Below are 17,189 nucleotides of genomic sequence, written 5' to 3'. Positions count from 1 at the left end.
AAGTAAACCTTGACGGTTGGGGGACTTGAAGGAGGTGCTACCATTAGAGCCCTTCTTGCCGGACAGTCACCGAACTTTCCTTTCACCAAGACTCAAACAAGAATCCCAACTCTGGGAGAAGAAGGAAAAGGGGACAGCCAATAGCTTAAGCAGGAGGCTGGTTTAAGCTTGAGGGGTTGGTGAAAAAACACCAAAAGAGAACCAAGAGAGGAGGCTGAGAGAAGCTGGCACACAGTCCCAAGCTCAAAAGCTGAGCAAGAGAGCAAGGTCCTAGGACTAGTGCATTACCTCAAGAACAGCCAAAGAAATGCTCTAGTCCGAGCATAAGACCAAGAGAGCGATCTGCAAAGGAGCTAGGGCTGGCATGGGATCCTGTACACTCCTGAAGATTGTCGAATCTGCTGAGAAAAGTACCGATAACCAGCTACAAACCAAGCTGAAGGAGATCTCTCGGAAGGGTGCAAAATGGTCCCCTACAGCTCTAGACAATGCCGTGACCAGAAGGGAATGTGCCAGCAGCTATATGAACTATCACGCCGCCTTTGTTGTGCAGAGGGCATGCTATCCCCCATTGCCTGCGAGGCTGCGTAGCTGCTTCGAGGATCTGGCTTACGTCTTTTCGGATAGTGGCCAGTACATGGCGGATGTAGAGAGACTTCACTTGGGGGATGATAGCATGGCTCACAAAGGGTGGGCACGCTTTTTCCATTGGCCCAATGTCGCCAACTTATAGGATCCATGGCCAGCAGGTCTCACGGATAGAGTCCTATGATGCTAGTATCGCCTTCCCGCTCATGCCCCTCTTTCTCACCAGAGGATAGTGTCTAGGAGACGGTGGCCAGCATTACCGCCTGGAACACTTGGGTTTCTTGTTGCAGTCAGGTGATGGGGGCATAGATGACGACTCCAACGGCCACCTTAGTGGCCATTTGGCAAGATATCATCTTCACGCTGCGCACTGCCTAGGAACATGGCACTCCAGGTTCGAGAGGGACGGCTGAAAGGCGGGACTGCTTCTGCAAGGCTTGGCTTGCAATGATTTTTGCACTTTCTCCGCCACGGGTGATATCCGCTGGATGTATAGACCACCTTCGTGGCTGTTAGCCCTTGTTCTTGAGGCAACATAGGCAGTGAGCCGGTGCCCTATGTACAGGTTGCTTTTTCTTTCCTAACAGCCTTTTCGCTGTATTTACCGTCTTCAGCCCCTTTATAGAGGCTAAAAGCACGGGTTTTTTAAAGCATTTAATAGAAGTTTTCTTTTTCTGGGAAAAATAAGAGGAACTATCACGCCTAGTTGGAAGGGTGCTTGGATCTGCAGAGAGTCTTTGAGGCTTCATGGCGGGCTGAACAGCTAGCTGGAGTGCCGTGAGCAGCGCGGGCTGCTCCAAGATGCCAACAAACCGAAGGCGCCACAAAAATGGGGTGGAAAAGTCAAAGGGGGAGGCACCAAGCGACGGAGTAAGGGGCACGAAGAAGAAAGGGGGGGCAGGAGCAAGGGGGGGGGGGGGGGCTCAGCGCATAGAGAGGGAGCAAGGAGCTCACCCTTGGGGAGCCTGTTTTCTAGGGCAGGTCTCCGTATAACACAATTTGCATTGCAAGTGCATCAAAGAGTATTGTCTACTTCTTGTATCACTTCTTTTGCGCATATTCTCAAGCTCATAGTATTTTCCCATCAGGCCTTCAATCTTCGGTTGATGCATTTGCTCCATCTATGGTTAGATGGGATGTTAACGCCCAAATATTTGAAAGTTCTTACCACTTCAATTGGCTGCTCTTTGTAAATGCTAATGGGCATAATCTGTGCCTGTATAGTCTTTATTATTATCAATTTTGTCTTGGAAACGTTTACGGTGAGGCCGTTGATTCTACAAAACTCATCCAAAATGTTTAATAAACGCTAGAGAGAGAGAGAGAGAGAGAGAGAGAGAGAGAGAGCAAAAGATCTGGACAAGGAGTCTCTTGATTAGGTGAATTGAATCTAAAAGTTTGCCATCTCTAACCACAACCCATCTCGATCAAGGTGCAACAAGGGCCGGGGCTTCTAGTGAAGCATTCTATCAATGGAGCTTGTTGATGGGAGACGCCACTTGGAAGTCTTTTTTGGCCTTTTCTTCTTCTCTTGCAAAGTGCCCAAATTGTCTGCAAATTTGACACTGTTCCCATTGGCTCACAATCTCAACTCTTGGTCAAAAGAGAGAGCAATCCAATCGTTGAAGTATAATGTGGTCATTGGAGATATTAGGGTCAACAACATTGCCTAGAAATATCAAGGGTTGGCTATGATACGAATGTATATGCCTCGGCCTCCAAGTACTAACATTGAGTAAGAATTTTGTGACTTGGCAAATCAAATCAACAACATGAGTTATTAGGTAAGAAGCCCCTTAGGGTTGAGTGAGCGACACAGTTACACTGAAACGCGTTTCAGAGCCCAGCCAGGCCTGAAACGCCGTTTCAGAGAAGCCCCGTTTCCTGAAACGCGTTTTAGAGTCTGAAACGTTTCAGGACCCTGAAACGGCTGGCTGAAACGTTTCAGCCAGTCTGAAACGCGTTTCAAAGTTCTGAAATGTGCCGTTTCAGACAACACAGGCTGCTAGGTCTCCAAAATCACATTTTTTGTCTTTTTGCTTTTGATTTTGGTCTCCAGGCTCCTTCCACTCCTTCAGCCTCATACTCTCTCCATCCTCAAGGTTTTCCAGCCCTCCTTCAGCCCCATTCACTCCATTTCCTCTCCTTTCTCTCCTGCAGCCTGCTTCAGCCCTCCATCATCATCTACTCCCCTCCCTTGCTGACGTGGCGTTTCCCCGTTTCAGCCCTCCCAAAAATCCCGAAACGTTTCCGTTTCCGTTTCCGTTCCCCGTTTCCCCGTTTCCGTTTCCCCTAACTATGGTGAGCGAGCTCACACCCATTCAGAGGTTTAGTGCATCAAATCACCCCCAAGCTTGACACCAAGAAAGCTAGTCCAATCGATGGTTAGGTCATGTGTCCCGTACCACAAGCCTCTTCCCCCAGCCTATTACTCCTTAGGACAATAGGTCCTATGTTCTTGGGGGAAGGCCATCTCCCAAGACCCTTGAACTAAGGCCTAGCTCCTATTTTTGTTAGCATCTGATTCTAGTTATAGATGTCATGCCCCAAATACCTTGCTTCTTCATAAGGCCCCTTTTTTCTTAGATTAACCTTACTTTCTCTTTTGTTTATTCGACGTATTTTAGTAAGCATTGGGTTTGCCCAAGAGACTCCGCGGGTCTCTATAAACCCAATATAGCTGCTTATGCTTGGGCACTGATGACGACATAAGTGTTGCTTTGCTTGCTAAGTATGTCTACCTTTTGTTAATTTAAAAAAAAAAAAACTCTTTTTTCTTTTCTCTTTTATTTCTTTGTAGATTTTTGGACTTTTGAACAACAAAAAATATAAATTGTATGATTGGATATATTCTAGCCTTAAAAAGGTATATAACCTTACTTTTCTTGGACTAGATTTGTCCATGGGATCTAAACCTCATCCATATTAGCTCTAGTCTCAATTTTAGGTTATTCCTAAGCCACGGCTAGACTGGTCCCTAACCCACCATTATCCAATCATGGTTAAAACTCCAGGTAATGTAACAAGAGGCTGATCTTCATGGTTACAATCATGCTCATGATCCACCTAGGGCCTAGTACATGATGTGGACACAGATTGGTGATTGGAACCATGAGCAATCTGTGTACGATAGTGGTGCCATGAGGCATTTAATGGGATTATGTGTGGGATCTTTTCCAGCAGGCTTCAGGCTTCGAATTATTACGGGTATTTTTTATGTGTAAAATCTGCCTAATTTTGATCTGCTGTTATGGTACTATGCTCATGTTGAAGATGTGAGGCGATTGCTCTGAGCTCATAGAGTATCTGGTTTTTGTTAGTTTGTTGCGAGGACTTGATTTTTGTCTTACTGTTTATTCAGCTAGGTACTTTGTTGTTGAATGGATGTGAAAGGATTATTTATATGTATGTATGTGTGCGTATGTATGCGCACGCACGCACACGTGCGCACACACACACATACACATACATGTGTGTGTGTGTGCGCCCGCGCACGTGCGCATGCGTGCATCTCTCTCTATATATCTATCTATCAATTTTGTTCCTGCTAAGCTCGATGGAAGCACCTCTCTTTGGATTGGAGCATGATAAGTATGCTTCCCTCCCCCTTGATGCAGGGCCTGTACCAAAGGGTGCAGATGCAGTTGTGCAAGTTGAGGACACAGAGTGCATTGAAGAAGGGTCAAGAGGTGTAAAAAGGGTTCGCATTTTGAAGAGCGTCTCTAAGGGACAGGATATTCGACCTGTGGTGTGATTTCTTTGACAAAAGCATTTGATATTCATGGTCTTCTTTTCCTGCTTACATTGCAAGTTCAGAACATTGTAGATGACTTGTTAACAGTCAGACTCCCGTGTTATCAAGCGATAGCAAGAGGGGGTTAGGACAAAAGTGGAGCATTGGATATAAGTAAGGCCTTGTAATATGTTTTTGAAATTTTAAAGTAACTCAGCAAAACAAATGACATTTGAGAGTGAAATTGCCTGACGAATGCATATAGATGCACTCAGTGATAGTCTCTTGTAAGATGTCCCATTTGATATCTGTTACATTATTATTTGCCAAAAGCCTCGTGTCTAGAACTGCTTGACAAATGCAACGTCTCTGATAAGCTATCACCTCCTGGGAAGTGTTTCACTTGCACCAGCTTCTAGAATCGAAGGATAAACTTAATTTTATTCTGAATGTTTTTTGGCACAAGGGTTAATACACTTTATCCTTGCGTGCATCACTTCATGTTTGGCAAATCTGTAGCATCTTTGACTGTCAATAGCAACATGCTTCATAAAGTCACTAGTCTTCTGCTAGTGCACCTAAGCTTATTCACAGTAACATGAGGGAGTAGCCCCTATGTGTCTTATTGTTGTGTATATAATAGTCTGGGTGTAAACTCATTTGACACCATTGTTTATATCCAACCTTTAGGATTGTATATCGTAGTCTGGGTGTAAACTCATAAAAAATCATTGTATATATCCAACCTTTAGGACAGCCCTGCTAGGCCACCATTGTAACTGACTCCTTTTGTTTGGGCATATCCTGTGTTTTTCAATCTAGTGTGGTCATGGTCTCAAAGTTTTGTAATTTAAGGCATCACATTTGACATAGCGCAAGGGGTAATGTTTGGAATGATATTTTTCCCTTTGTTGATCTTCTTACGGGCCATTCTTAGCTGATTTTCAGTATAGCCTGCAATTGCCTTACAATATTATGCTGTCTTCCTTGTTGATGCGATTTCTTGGGATGCGTCATCATCATTGTTACCACCACAAAAGTCTATTATCACACTCACTCGGTTCTGGGGGGTCAATGTATAGAAATACTCTGCACAACGTGGTTCAAATCCCTACTTACATACTTCTTTGATACAATCTTGATGTGATTGCTTGGGAAGGTTGTCATCGTTGTACGACCGCAAAAGTCTATTATCATCTTCACCCAGCTCGCGGGGGGTCGTTGTGTAGAAATACCTCGAATACAACGTGGTTCGAGGGGTGACTTATAAATCCCTGCTTACAGACAAATTTTCTAATCTTTTTGTTGAGAAAGCTTAAAAATATTTACCAAATTGAATAAATAAACCCCTTATATGTCTGTTTTCTATAAAAGGTGGCTTCAATAAAACCCCTCTTGTTGAGCTCACATTCTAGGGTTACATATTTTTGAGTGCTCCTCCTAGGCTTTGCTGCAATAGCATCCCTTGTTGATACAACATTTCTGGCCTGCACATCATCCAGAGTACCACTTTCTACTTCTTAAAAATCTCAAGGCTGTGCACACAAGGAGGAGGTGAGCAAAGATGGCGCAGATATTAGGAGCAAGAACTGGAACTGGAGATAGCCAAGATGGCTACCTGGAACAGGACTACAGATGGCGCAGGAATTTCGTGGAGAAGGAATTGGAGATGGCGTAGGGATTGCAAGGAATTGCTCCCATAGGGATTGCCTAGGAGTAGAGATGGCCCAAGGCATAGTGAGTGGTGCAGGGAGAGAAGATAGCGCAGGAAGAACTGGACGCAGCGCAGGGAGAGAAGATAGCGTAGGAAGAACTGGACGCAGGTGTGGGGGTAGAGAAAGAAGATGGCGCAGGGTGGGGAGGAAGAGGAAGAAGATGGCGCAGATTGTGGCGCAGTGAGGGGCTAGAGGGAGATGACACAATCCCAGATGGCGCCACTTAGGAGCAATCGTTGGGAGCAGATGGCAGATGCAGAGGGAGTGTTTGCGCTAGGAGAAGATGACGAGTTGTGGAGAGTTCAACGCAGCAAGCTGATGTAGAGTGTTCAACGCAGCAAGAAACGCAGACCTTATTTAGAGGGATGGCTAATAATAGCAGTTAAGCCACAAATAGCCTTTTGGAAGAAGAGCTATAAGTCCTACGTAGCTTTGGAAGGTGGAGGTGCCAAATGGATGCGAGATGGATGCCTGGAGTAGGGTGGCCAAGAGCTGCTGCCAAAAAAAGCAATGCCCTCACCAAAAATAGCTAGGTGGCAGGAAGCACTTGGCATGATTTTGCAAAATCCCACCAAGTTCAAAAATTAAAATTTACATGGACCACTCCAAAAGAGGGACAAAAGATGGAAGGATTTTTTTGGGGATTCTAGAGGTTGGTTGCGAGTTCTTGGTGGGTATTTTCAGCAGAGGTAGCTCCTCTCCTCAGGACAGCGCAAGCTGAGACAATGGAGGACACTAATGCCACTCCCGTCACCGCACCTGAGGAGATTGAAGTCACAGTTTCTTTTCCTCCTGACATTGTGCGGATGATTGAGGTAGCAGAGGAGGGTTTTCGTTTGACGCACATCATTGGCTTTCTACCTGGTAGAGGCCAACAGTTACGTGATTGGGTGTACACTAGCATGGCCTCATTGGGTGTCTCAGTTACGGTTTTCTAATTGCTTGGCAGAGGGTACTTTTCTTTTGGCCTTCAGTCTGCAGAGCAGGCTCAAAGAGTACGTATGAGCTCACCGATGCAGTTTCAGAGCAGAGTCATCCATTTGTCGCCTTGGCGGAAGCACTTCAATACTACTTCCCGGGACCGTGTCAGGTCTCTTTTTGGATGCTTTTCCCTGGACTTCCTGATGAGGTCAGCTCTTGTCGCAGAGCTATGGAGCATATGGCTAGCGTGGTAGGTATAGTCATCCCATCAGGTGCTAGACTTTCCTATGCTCAGTCACTTGCTGGTACAGGTGTTACGAGGGTCAAACTCACTTCAGAGTTCCCCCCTCCTCGACCTTTGCCTACTTTGATATTGTACTCTATGGGAGATGGGGTCTAGATGCAGCAGAGGGTTTTGTACGAGGGGCTTCCTGATCAGTGTCTTTTCTGTTGGAAGAGAGGTCACTTTATTAGGGATTGCCCTAGTTGTCGGCCTCGATCAGCAGAGACTCCGGATCCTTCTCATCCTGCGAGTGACCTAGAGCCTTCAGTTCAGCCTCCAGGGGTCTCCGAGCCTGCTTGGACTCATTCAGCAGAACGAGAGGAGACTCCTCTGGGGGAGCCTCCAGTGGAATTAGAGGACCTGGAGGTGCCTCCAGTGGAACAGCTTTCACGGAGAGCTCGGAGGAGACGGAGACAGAGGGAGAGCGAGCATTACAAGCAGCCCCAGGTACGAGCTCACAGATGGCAGAGAGTTGAGACATATGTGCAGGAGACCCTGGAAAGGGGAGATGCAGAGGACCATCCGCAGGCAGGTCTTGACACTGTGCAGGAGATGATATGTAAGAAGTGATCTCTGTAGAAGCTAAGCTTCACTGGGAGTTAACTCGGTTCCAACCAGGTCTGAAAAGTGTGTAGCTGTAGTAGATCCTCATGGATAACCTGGTTGACCTCGTGTGATAAGAGGGGAGAGAACGGAGCATCCATGCTATACTGGAAGGGAGGTAGTCTATCCATGTGGAGCCCCAGTCGCTCAAACCATCTCTCTGTACGTGCATACCAGCACCTCTGATCTCCTCCTGCTGCAAGTGCCATAGAAGAGGATAGAGCTATCCATGGTAGCCTGCTACGCCCCGAGGTATAATCCCCATATTCCCTAACTCGGTACAGATATGTGATGACCTGAAATGCAGCATCTAGCTGTAAAGGGGGTGACCCAAACTCAACCTGAATGATCTGGTGAGGAACGGATGACTTACCACGAATCATCCATGATAGCATGAGAACCTGTAGCTGCTCCACATGGGCCCACTTTGTATCCGACAAGTCTGGCCCCCAACAAGGACTGCCGTACATCCCCGTTGGGTGAGCCAAGGAGTCAAAAAGCAACCCCTTGGTGCGTGGATCCTGAAAGTGTGAGCGGAAGCACTGCCTCTCTAGCCTGGCCAATGAGGCATACCCTCTACTCAAGCGTGCCTGCATCGCAGGTCTCATAGTGAAGCTCGATCCGGAGAAGATAACCCTAAGATAAGTGTATGATGAAACTATCTCAACAGATGACCCCGCAAATGTGAACTGCTCCTGACATATGATGGCTCGAGATGTATTGAAGATCATGACCTTGGTTTTACCTAGGTTGACCTTCAAATCATGAGACTCACAAAAGGACTGTAGTGCGTCTAGGTGTCTCTGAAGCCCCTCTGCTGAGGAGGATAAGAGAGCCACGTCATCTGCATAGAGCAAAATATAGATCAGCGTGCCTGCAAGAGAGCAACCTACAACCCCCTGTGTCTGCATCACTGTCTCAAGCTCGTTAGTGTAGAGGCCAAACAAGGTAGGCGACAAAGGACAACCTTGTTTGACCCTGATGGTACTCATGATCTCGTCTGTCCACCCGGATCCTGCCCTAACTCTGCCAGACACTCTCTCGTAAAGTGCCATGACAGCCCAAATGATCTCCTGGTCATAACCCAAGTCCTGTAGGCGCCGTATGAGGCAGGCTCTCGGGACCGTGTCAAATGCCTTGTGAAAATCCACAAAGCAACATTAAACCCTCTGCTTCCGTGACCTCGCCTCCTCGATGATACATCCGAGCGTCAGAATGCGATCCATGGTTCCATGATCACGCCGGAATCTGGCCTGTCCTGCTGCTCTGAGTCCTCGATACTCTGCAAGTCTGCTAACCTTGGAGTCAAGTACTAATGCATAAATCTTGGACATAACATGTCCAATCATAATGGTCCTGTAGTTCTCCGGGCTCATGGGATCCCCTGCCTTGTGGATGGGTGCGATAGTGTTAATGGTCCAAGTGTGTGGAAATCCCAAACAAACCGCTTCATTAAAAAGCTTTGCTAAGATCGGGGCTAGGAGGTTAATCCCATATGCAATGAACTCAGTGCATAGTCCCTCATGATCCTTCGCTCGGCCATTATGAAGTTTCATTACAGCATCCTTTACCCCTCCTCTAGTGAAGAGGGTGCAGGATGTGGGACGAGGCATGTGTGAGAGGCTAGGGACTGGCTGATTTGGGATGTCATAAAGTGTGCGTGCATAATCTGGGTGTCAGGTTGTAATGAGCCTGCGAACGGAACGAGATCTAAGGATGTTCTAGCGCTCCTGCGAGCTTCCCCTCCCCCCCTCGCCGTTAGCCCCTACCTCCCCCCTCGCTCCCCCCCCCCCCCCCCCTCGCTGCGACCACCTCCACCCCTCCCGCTACCCCTCGCCTCACCTCCGCTCCAGCCGCCCCCTCGCTCCATCCCGCCCCCTCGCTCCATCCCGCCCCCTTGCCTCCGCTCCTTCCCGCCCCCTCGCTCCAACCCGCCCCTCGCCCCCTCGCTCCAATCCGCCCCCTCGCTCCAACCCGCCCCTCGCCCCTCCCCCCCTCGCTCCAACCCGCCCCCTCGCTCCATCCCGCCCCCTTACCTCCGCTCCATCCCGCCCCCTCGCTCCACCCCGCCCCTCGCCCCCGCTCTAACCCCCCCCCTCGCTGCCGCTATAACCGCCTCCGCTCTAACCCCCCCTCGCCGCCGCTCTAACCGCGCGCTCCATCCCGCTTCTTTTTTTTTTTTTTTTTTTTTTTTTTTTTTCAGCAGCCCGCCTCGCCCTCGCCCCGCCTCCGCCATTCCGCCCCTCGCTGCTCCCTCGCCATCCTCCCCGCTCCAACCCGCCCCCTCGCTGCTCCTTCACCCCTCGCTTCACCCGCCTCCGCCTCATTCCGCTCCCCTCGCCCCCCCGCTTCACCTCTCCACCCCCGCCATTCCAACTTCACCCCCCCCCCCCCCCCCCGCCCTCTCGCCCCTTCCGTACTCCCCGCACCCCGCAGCCTTCGCCCCGCCCTCAGCTTCGACCCCTCCGACCCTTCATTTCGCCTCGCCCGCCTCACCCCCAGGCTCCACCGCCGCTTCATCCCCTTCTTGGGTGGCAGCCTGTTTTTCTTCATCGGAAGCTTGCAGTTAGTCTTGGCGGTATGGCGGCCCCCAGCCCGGATCCGGAGGCCCAGTCGGACCCTCCCTCTCCAGATGCCTACCGCGTTATCCTGACAGAGCAACAATCATCCCGTGTTCAGGCGGTAGCCAGTGACTTTGCTCGTACCTCTGTTTACGGTAGAGTCATTGGACACTCCCCCTCCAGGTCTACCATCAGGGACTGGCTCCAGTCCACTCTCTTGCTAGAGGATGGCCACATTGAGGAGGTGGCCCTTATGGGAAGGGGCATCTTCTGGCTCAAACTCTCCAGTGAGAAAGCTGCGAGCAATCTGGTTGCCGGTTCCCCCACATCGGTGGATGGGAAGATCATCATGATAGTCCCGTGGTACCGTGGTTTCAGCGCAGCGGATTTCGATACTCGGTTCCGTATACCTCGCCACCCAGTGACACTCGTTTTTCCAGGGCTTGCTACTGAGCTGCGGCCGATTGTCAGGGACTTGGGCTCCCATTTTGGCTGGGTTATGCACGACACCTTTGCCGATGCGGTGACCACGGCAGGAGCTCCCCGAGTCCGTGTGGCTGTGGCGGATCCTGCGACTCTCCCTGCAGTGATCGAGATCGTTACAGGTGCCGACAGTATCACCCAGAGCATGATAGTCACCGGACAGCCAGGTCAGTGCCTGCGGTGCCATGGCTTTGGGCACTTGGCGGCTGCTTGTCCACGCTTTGCCAGCTCGTCTCGACCCTCCCCGCCCCCGCCCCCTCCGCCCCCACCTCCCCCCCCCGGACAGCCACGTCAGGAGGAGCCGAGGCAGTCGGAGCCTGGGCCAGAGGTAGTGGGCGGTTGGACCGAGGTTCGAAGGAAAAGAGGAAAGAATAAGAAGATTTCGGATAAAGGCAAGGAGGCAGAGGTCACCATTCCTGCAGCAGCACTCCACAGGCCTGACAGGCAGATGCCCCAGGGACCTGGGAGAGCCTCTTCTTCGACGGCAGCCCGCCCTCCACAGCCTCAGATCCTCCTCTCCCCCACCCCCCCGCCTTCTCCCCGGTTTCCCCAGTTTCCCCCCCCTTCGCCCGCCCCGCAGTTTCAGCCCCCGCCTCCTTTTCCTCAGTCCCCTCCCCCTCCCCCTCCCTCTCAGCCCCAGTTCCAGATGCATCCCCATCCCCCTCCCCCCCCTGCTCCCCTCGCCCCTCCTACAGAGTTAGCTGCACCGTCGCCTTCCCAGCCGAGTGCAGCCTCCGCTCCACCTCCTCCACCTTCTCCGCCAGTCGCCTCCGTGGAGCCCGAGTCGCCTATCCCGCAGCCTCCTCCCCTTCCTCCCCCGCTTGCAGGACACCTGGTGTCTGTACCACCAGTGGAGCAGGTTTCCCTTCCCGCTAGCCCCTCAGTGGCAGACTCAGCTGGGTCTCAGCTCCAGGAGAGAGAGCTCCCTCGAGACTTTTACAGATCTGGCCCCTGGGACTACCTGGATGTGGCCGACCTTGGGACCTTCCCGGCTTGTCTCGACATTAGTATCTTCATGCTCCGCAAAGGGGCGGATGGGAGGATTGGTGCCTTGGCTCCCAGGGATGGCCCTAGCTTCGCCTTCACGTTCCTCAGCGATGGCACCGAGACCTGGACAGACGACTCGGTGTGGGAGGCTCTCAGAGAGCAGACACACGCCCAGATTTGCTCCTGGATAGGCCCGTCCGGTGGGCAGCTCCTCGAGACTCAGTGGTCCGAGGGCGATGTGCGCTTGCGGTGGCGTTGCGCTGCCAAACGTTTCCGATTGATCGTGATCCTCAGACCCCCCCTGGAATGGCCTCTTCCCCAGGATGTCAGAGCTTGGTCCCAACAGAAACTCCGAACCTTCTACGGGATGACTGCTTCAGAGATCTCGAGCTGGCTCGAGAAAGCATTTGTTCATGGCACTAGGGGCCTCTCGCCTTTGCTGAAGGTTTTGAAGAACGGGCAGGACGACCCCGTCTCCCCCTCCAAACCTTCTCACAAGCGGCAGCGCCTCCACTCCGATCTGTCTGATTCTTCTTCGACTTCTTCTGCGAGCAGACAGCTGTTCGCAGCCCCCCATCCCTCTCCATGAGCCTACACCTCGTTTCCTGGAATGTGAACGGGTTTCACTCTTCGAGTACCCGTGGTCCCAGGAAGCTCATTTTGCGTCAGGAACTTCAGCCTGCAGTGATTGGTCGATTGGATGTACTGCTGCTCCAGGAGCACAAGCTTTCTGCGGCTCATGCCCGTAGCTGCGGGAAGGTTCTCCCTGGACGCTCCTACACTTATTGGGAGCCTTCGATCGGCGCACAGGGGAGGAGCGGGGGGGTCTGTACCTCCGTGTGCGAGCAGTTAGCTCAGTCAGTTTTCGGTCACGGCACGTTGATCCCAGGCCGAGCCCTTTGGGTAGGCCTGAATTTGGAGGGATCCAAGATAGGAATCCTCAACATTTATGCTCCCACAGACCTCAGATGCAGAGCCACCTTTTGGAGGACACTTACAGGGATTCTTCCAGACATGGATTCCTGGATTGTTGGAGGAGACTTCAACAACCTGGAGACCCTGGAGGACCAGCAGGGTAGAGATCCGGAGTTCACAGGTATGGCTCAGGCAGAGCAGTCAGCTTGGGACTCTTTCATCTTCGCGACAAGAGGGAGGGACAGTTGGAGAGACCCGTCCTTCCGGCGTTGGCACGGGAGCCTGGACTTCTCTTGGGGCTTCCGCAGGGAAGGAGGCAGACTCCTGGAGCGGCTTGATAGGTTTTATGTCAGTGATTGGGCCATCAGCAGAGGTGGCCAGGCGGGCATTGTTCCAGGGACGACACTATCCGACCATGCGCCTGTGCTCCTCTCATTAGATTCGGCAGCCCAGACTCTCCCCCCCCGATCATGCAGGATTCCCGATTCCATCTTCTCGAGGGTGGACGTCCGTAGCAGCATTTGCAGTCTTTGGGACAGAGACTGGGGGGAGGGCATGGATCTGGTAGACTCGGTCGCGCAGGCTCTGCAGGAGTCCAGCCAGATCTGCCAGCTCGCAGCCCTACAGGTTCGACAGGATTGGTGGGGCAGAGAGAGAGCTCTTCGGAGGGACCTCGCCTCCATTCAGCGACTTCAGCAGTCTTCCCCGGGCTCGGAGGAGCTTCGGATCCAGGCCCTTCGAGCCAGAGCCCTCTTGGAGGAGACCCTCCAGCGTCGCTCCGAGTTCTCCTATCACGCCTCTCTCTCCTTCTGGGCCCGGAAGGGTGACCGGATGTGCAGGGAGTTCTTCAGGACACACGGCCAGAGAGCTGCAGGTGATCAGCTACGGAGTCTCAGGACAGCGGATGGTCACATTGTTACGGACCCGGGGGAGGTCATGGGGTTGGCCACTGACTTCTACAGGACCCTCTTCCAGCAGGAGCCACTTGCCCCTCGTGCTAGTCGTGACCGTGAGGAGGTGTGGAGGCACATTCCATCCCTGGTCCAGCCCAGCATGCAGGCGTCTTTGTTGGCGCCGTTCACCGCGGAGGAGATGTTGGAGGCCTTGATGGCTATTGATGGGCAGAAATGCCCAGGTGAGGATGGGCTATCCCGAGCTTTCTTCACCTCCTTCTGGGACCAGATCCATCAGCCCCTCCTTGCAGCTCTGCAGGGGATTTTCAGCAGCGGTCAGATGCCAGAGAGCCTCTCCTCGGGACTGATTTGCCTCATCCCGAAGGGAGGAGATAGACAGGAGATCCGCCAGTGGCGTCCGATCACTCTCCTTACCACTGCCTACAAAATCCTCGCCAAGATGATCAGTGCCAGAGTTCGACCTCTACTCCCAGACCTCGTCCATGACACTCAGACAGGCTTTGTCCAGGACCGCAGTATCCTGGATAATGTCTTCACCTTTTCAGAGGCGGCGGAGTGGGCTCAGTACAGCGGTTCACACCTTGCCATTTTACTTCTCGACTTCGAGAAGGCCTACGATCGCGTGGATTGGTCCTTTTTGGAGGGGACTCTGGAGCGGCTAGGTTTCCCGGCAGGCTGGATTCAGGGTATCTCAGCTTTGTACAGGACAGCGTCTAGCAGAGTCATCATTGGAGGCAGGATGGGTGAGCGTTTCAGCTTGGAGAGATCAGTTCGTCAGGGTTGTCCCCTGGCTCCTTATCTGTTTCTCTTCTTCGCCGAGGCCATGACTTACTACCTTCGGGCGAGGTCCACAGGGCTCAGGGGTGTTCGCCTTCCACTCCGGGAGGACACGGAGCTTCTGGACTCAGAGTACGCAGATGATACAGCCCTTTATGTCCAGGACGATGAGAGGATGCTAGAGAGGGTGCGGATGGCCCTGGAGGTTTTCTGCTCGGCCGCTGGTGCGAAAATCAACTGGAACAAATCAGTTGGTTTTCTCACAGACCCGGGGGCGTGTTCTCAGTGGGGGCGATTCCTGGGCTTCAGATGGATTCCACGTGGTCAGACAGCTAGATACCTTGGCTTCCAGGTTGGCCTAGACATTACGCCAGCTCAGCAGTTTCTCCCGGTGCTAGATTCCATCCGACGGAAGCTGGCTTTCTGGAGCACTGCTAAGCTGTCCCTTGCAGGTCGTGCTTTAGTAGTTAACCAGGTCCTTCTAGCCACGGCTTGGTATGTGGCTTCCTGTTGGTGCTTCTCGAGATCCAGCGTGGCACAGCTCAGGAGGTTGGTTCGGAACTTTCTTTGGTCTGGGGAGGATGGGCAGAGAGATACCAGAGCCAGGGTTGCTTGGCAGACAGTCATTCTTCCGCAGGCGGAGGGGGGTCTGGGGGTCATTGATCCAGAGCTTCAGAGTCAGGCCTTGTTAGGCAAGCTTATCATCCGCGGTTTGACCCCAGGGGGGCAGACGTGGAAGATGTTACTCCAGCAGGGAGTCGGCTCTTGTGTCCCGCGCCGAGGTGGAGAGTGGCTACCGTCCTTCAGGTGGATCTTCACTTCCGCCCCGCTCACTCAGCCCCGCTCCCCACTCGTTCGTAGCCTCCTCATGGTTTGGAGGCGGCTCCGTCTCAGTCTCATTCAGTCCCAGCCCAGCTGTCAGGAGGAGATCGATCGCCAGCCGCTCGTCTGGAATGGGCAGGTCAGAGACGCCGAGGGCCTTCAGTTGGGGGAGAGATCACATATCAGGTGGGACGGCTGGATGAGGGGGCCAGCCCGGTCCCTTCGAGTTTGGAGGGATACGTACAGACATCTGGAGATGGCCGATCTGGCAGACGCAGCGGGAGGTGCACGCGGAGTCCAGGCGAGACGCACGGAGATCGACGGAGCGATCCCAGCCGCTTGGTTGGCTCCACCTGAGCCTCAGGTCCTCATGCCTGGAGACACCCACTGGCTGGGACAGTTCACCCCCCGTGGCATCCCACTGGTGGTCGCAGGACGTTTGGATGACTCCTCTATCGCCTTCTTCGCGGTTTCAGGGGACGGACGACTCAGGAGAGAGGATGCGCTCATTGACCTCCTACTACCGTGGCAGAGGGTTAGGGTCGTAGGCCTTCTGGGGAAGGTCTGGCATACCGACCCTAGTATCGAGCAGGACCAGTTGCAGCTTTGGCGTCTTTGGCTCTGGGAGGGGCGGGCCTTGTCAGAGCTTGAGTGGGACCCAGGAGAGTGGTGGTGGCCAGAGATTGTGACAGGACAGGGGCAGACTTCCTTCTTCGCTTACAGCACGACTCTGGGCAGGCGAATTCTCGGGAGGATGCAGAGCCGCCCCCCCACCCAGCGTCCTAGCTGGTACGCACAGGGTATCTCCAGGTTCTTTTTGCAGGCTTTCTGGAAGGCCTTGTGGGAGAGCTGGCGGCCGCGGAAGATCTCGTACTTCCTGTGGCTTCTTACCCACAAAGGTCTTCCAGTGGGGAGCTGGTTGAGGCAGATAGGCCAGGACGGTTGCTGTCAGATTTGCCATGCGGATGAGGAGTCACCAAAACACTGCCTGTGGAGCTGCATGCGCGCCCAGGAAGTGTGGAGGTGGACTTTCGGGCTTCTTACTCGTGCAGCACCAGAGCTAGGAGTGATCACTTGGGGCGCGTTCTGTTGGTGCAGCACCGCACCTGGTCTTCATCACTTGTTCGAGGCATGCCAGCAGGACCCCACTTTCCTTATCACACAGGGGACGTGGGGGCCGCTCGAGGGTATCCCACAGCACCTAGCAGAGGCTGATACAGGAGTTCGGGAGAGGCAGCCAGTCTGGGAGATTATCAGCAGCATTACAGGATGGCACATCTGGACCTCGCGCTGCGCGCAGATCCTCGGTGGCACCTCCTTATCGACTGCCCAGATCATGGCGGAGATTTGGAGTGAGATTATTCATACCCTCAGAGGCCAGTGGGACCAGATTCAGGGAGACTCCCGGGCTGGTCAGGAGAAGCGGAGACGCTTCCTCCAGGCTTGGGATTCACAGAGCCTCTTCTTCGAGCAGACTACGCAGGGCCTTCGGTGGCACTACTCACCACCCCGATGGCTGTTCATTCACACTCAGCATATTCCTCCGTGAGAGTATGATTTATTATGCTACCTTTTGGGCTGCGTCCGGTTTGTGTACGCAGCCCGTCAGCTATAAGCTGACCTCTTGTATCTTGTTCTCGAAGTAATATAATTAGAACTGTTTTTTCGGAAAAAAAAAAAAAAAAAAAAAAAAAAAATCTGGGTGTCAGTGAGTGGCGGAGGGGACCGTCCTTCTAGAAATTTTCGCCAGAAGTCCTTAGAGTTGTTACTAAACAAAATGTTTAGTAGCTCCTCCTCGTTTCGACGAACGAAGTCCAGTTTCTTCCTCCGTACCAGTCTACGGTATTCATGTAGCGTATCTGGTGCGCTCGGAAGACTGTTTTTGGT

At 52.6% G+C, this 17,189-nt stretch overlaps 1 protein-coding gene across 1 annotated transcript in view; it reads left to right on the top strand.

Moving 5' to 3' along the window:
- Positions 1 to 17,189, top strand: part of B73 (molybdopterin biosynthesis CNX1 protein / molybdenum cofactor biosynthesis enzyme CNX1 (CNX1)) — a 156,966-nt gene that overhangs the window by 30,685 nt on the left and 109,092 nt on the right. Inside the window, exon 4 of the mRNA XM_087387585.1 lies at positions 4,206 to 4,336. Coding sequence (XP_087243711.1) covers positions 4,206 to 4,336 — 131 coding nt within the window. The remainder of the gene's footprint in view (positions 1 to 4,205; positions 4,337 to 17,189) is intronic.

Source organism: Dipteris shenzhenensis, chromosome 16 (assembly GCF_047967505.1).
Source record: "Dipteris shenzhenensis isolate YYH24624 ecotype China chromosome 16, Dip_SZ_1.0, whole genome shotgun sequence".
Lineage (NCBI taxonomy): Eukaryota > Viridiplantae > Streptophyta > Polypodiopsida > Gleicheniales > Dipteridaceae > Dipteris > Dipteris shenzhenensis.
The sequence above is the reverse complement of the archived record's forward strand: the minus strand, read 5'-3'. Positions and strand labels throughout refer to the sequence as shown.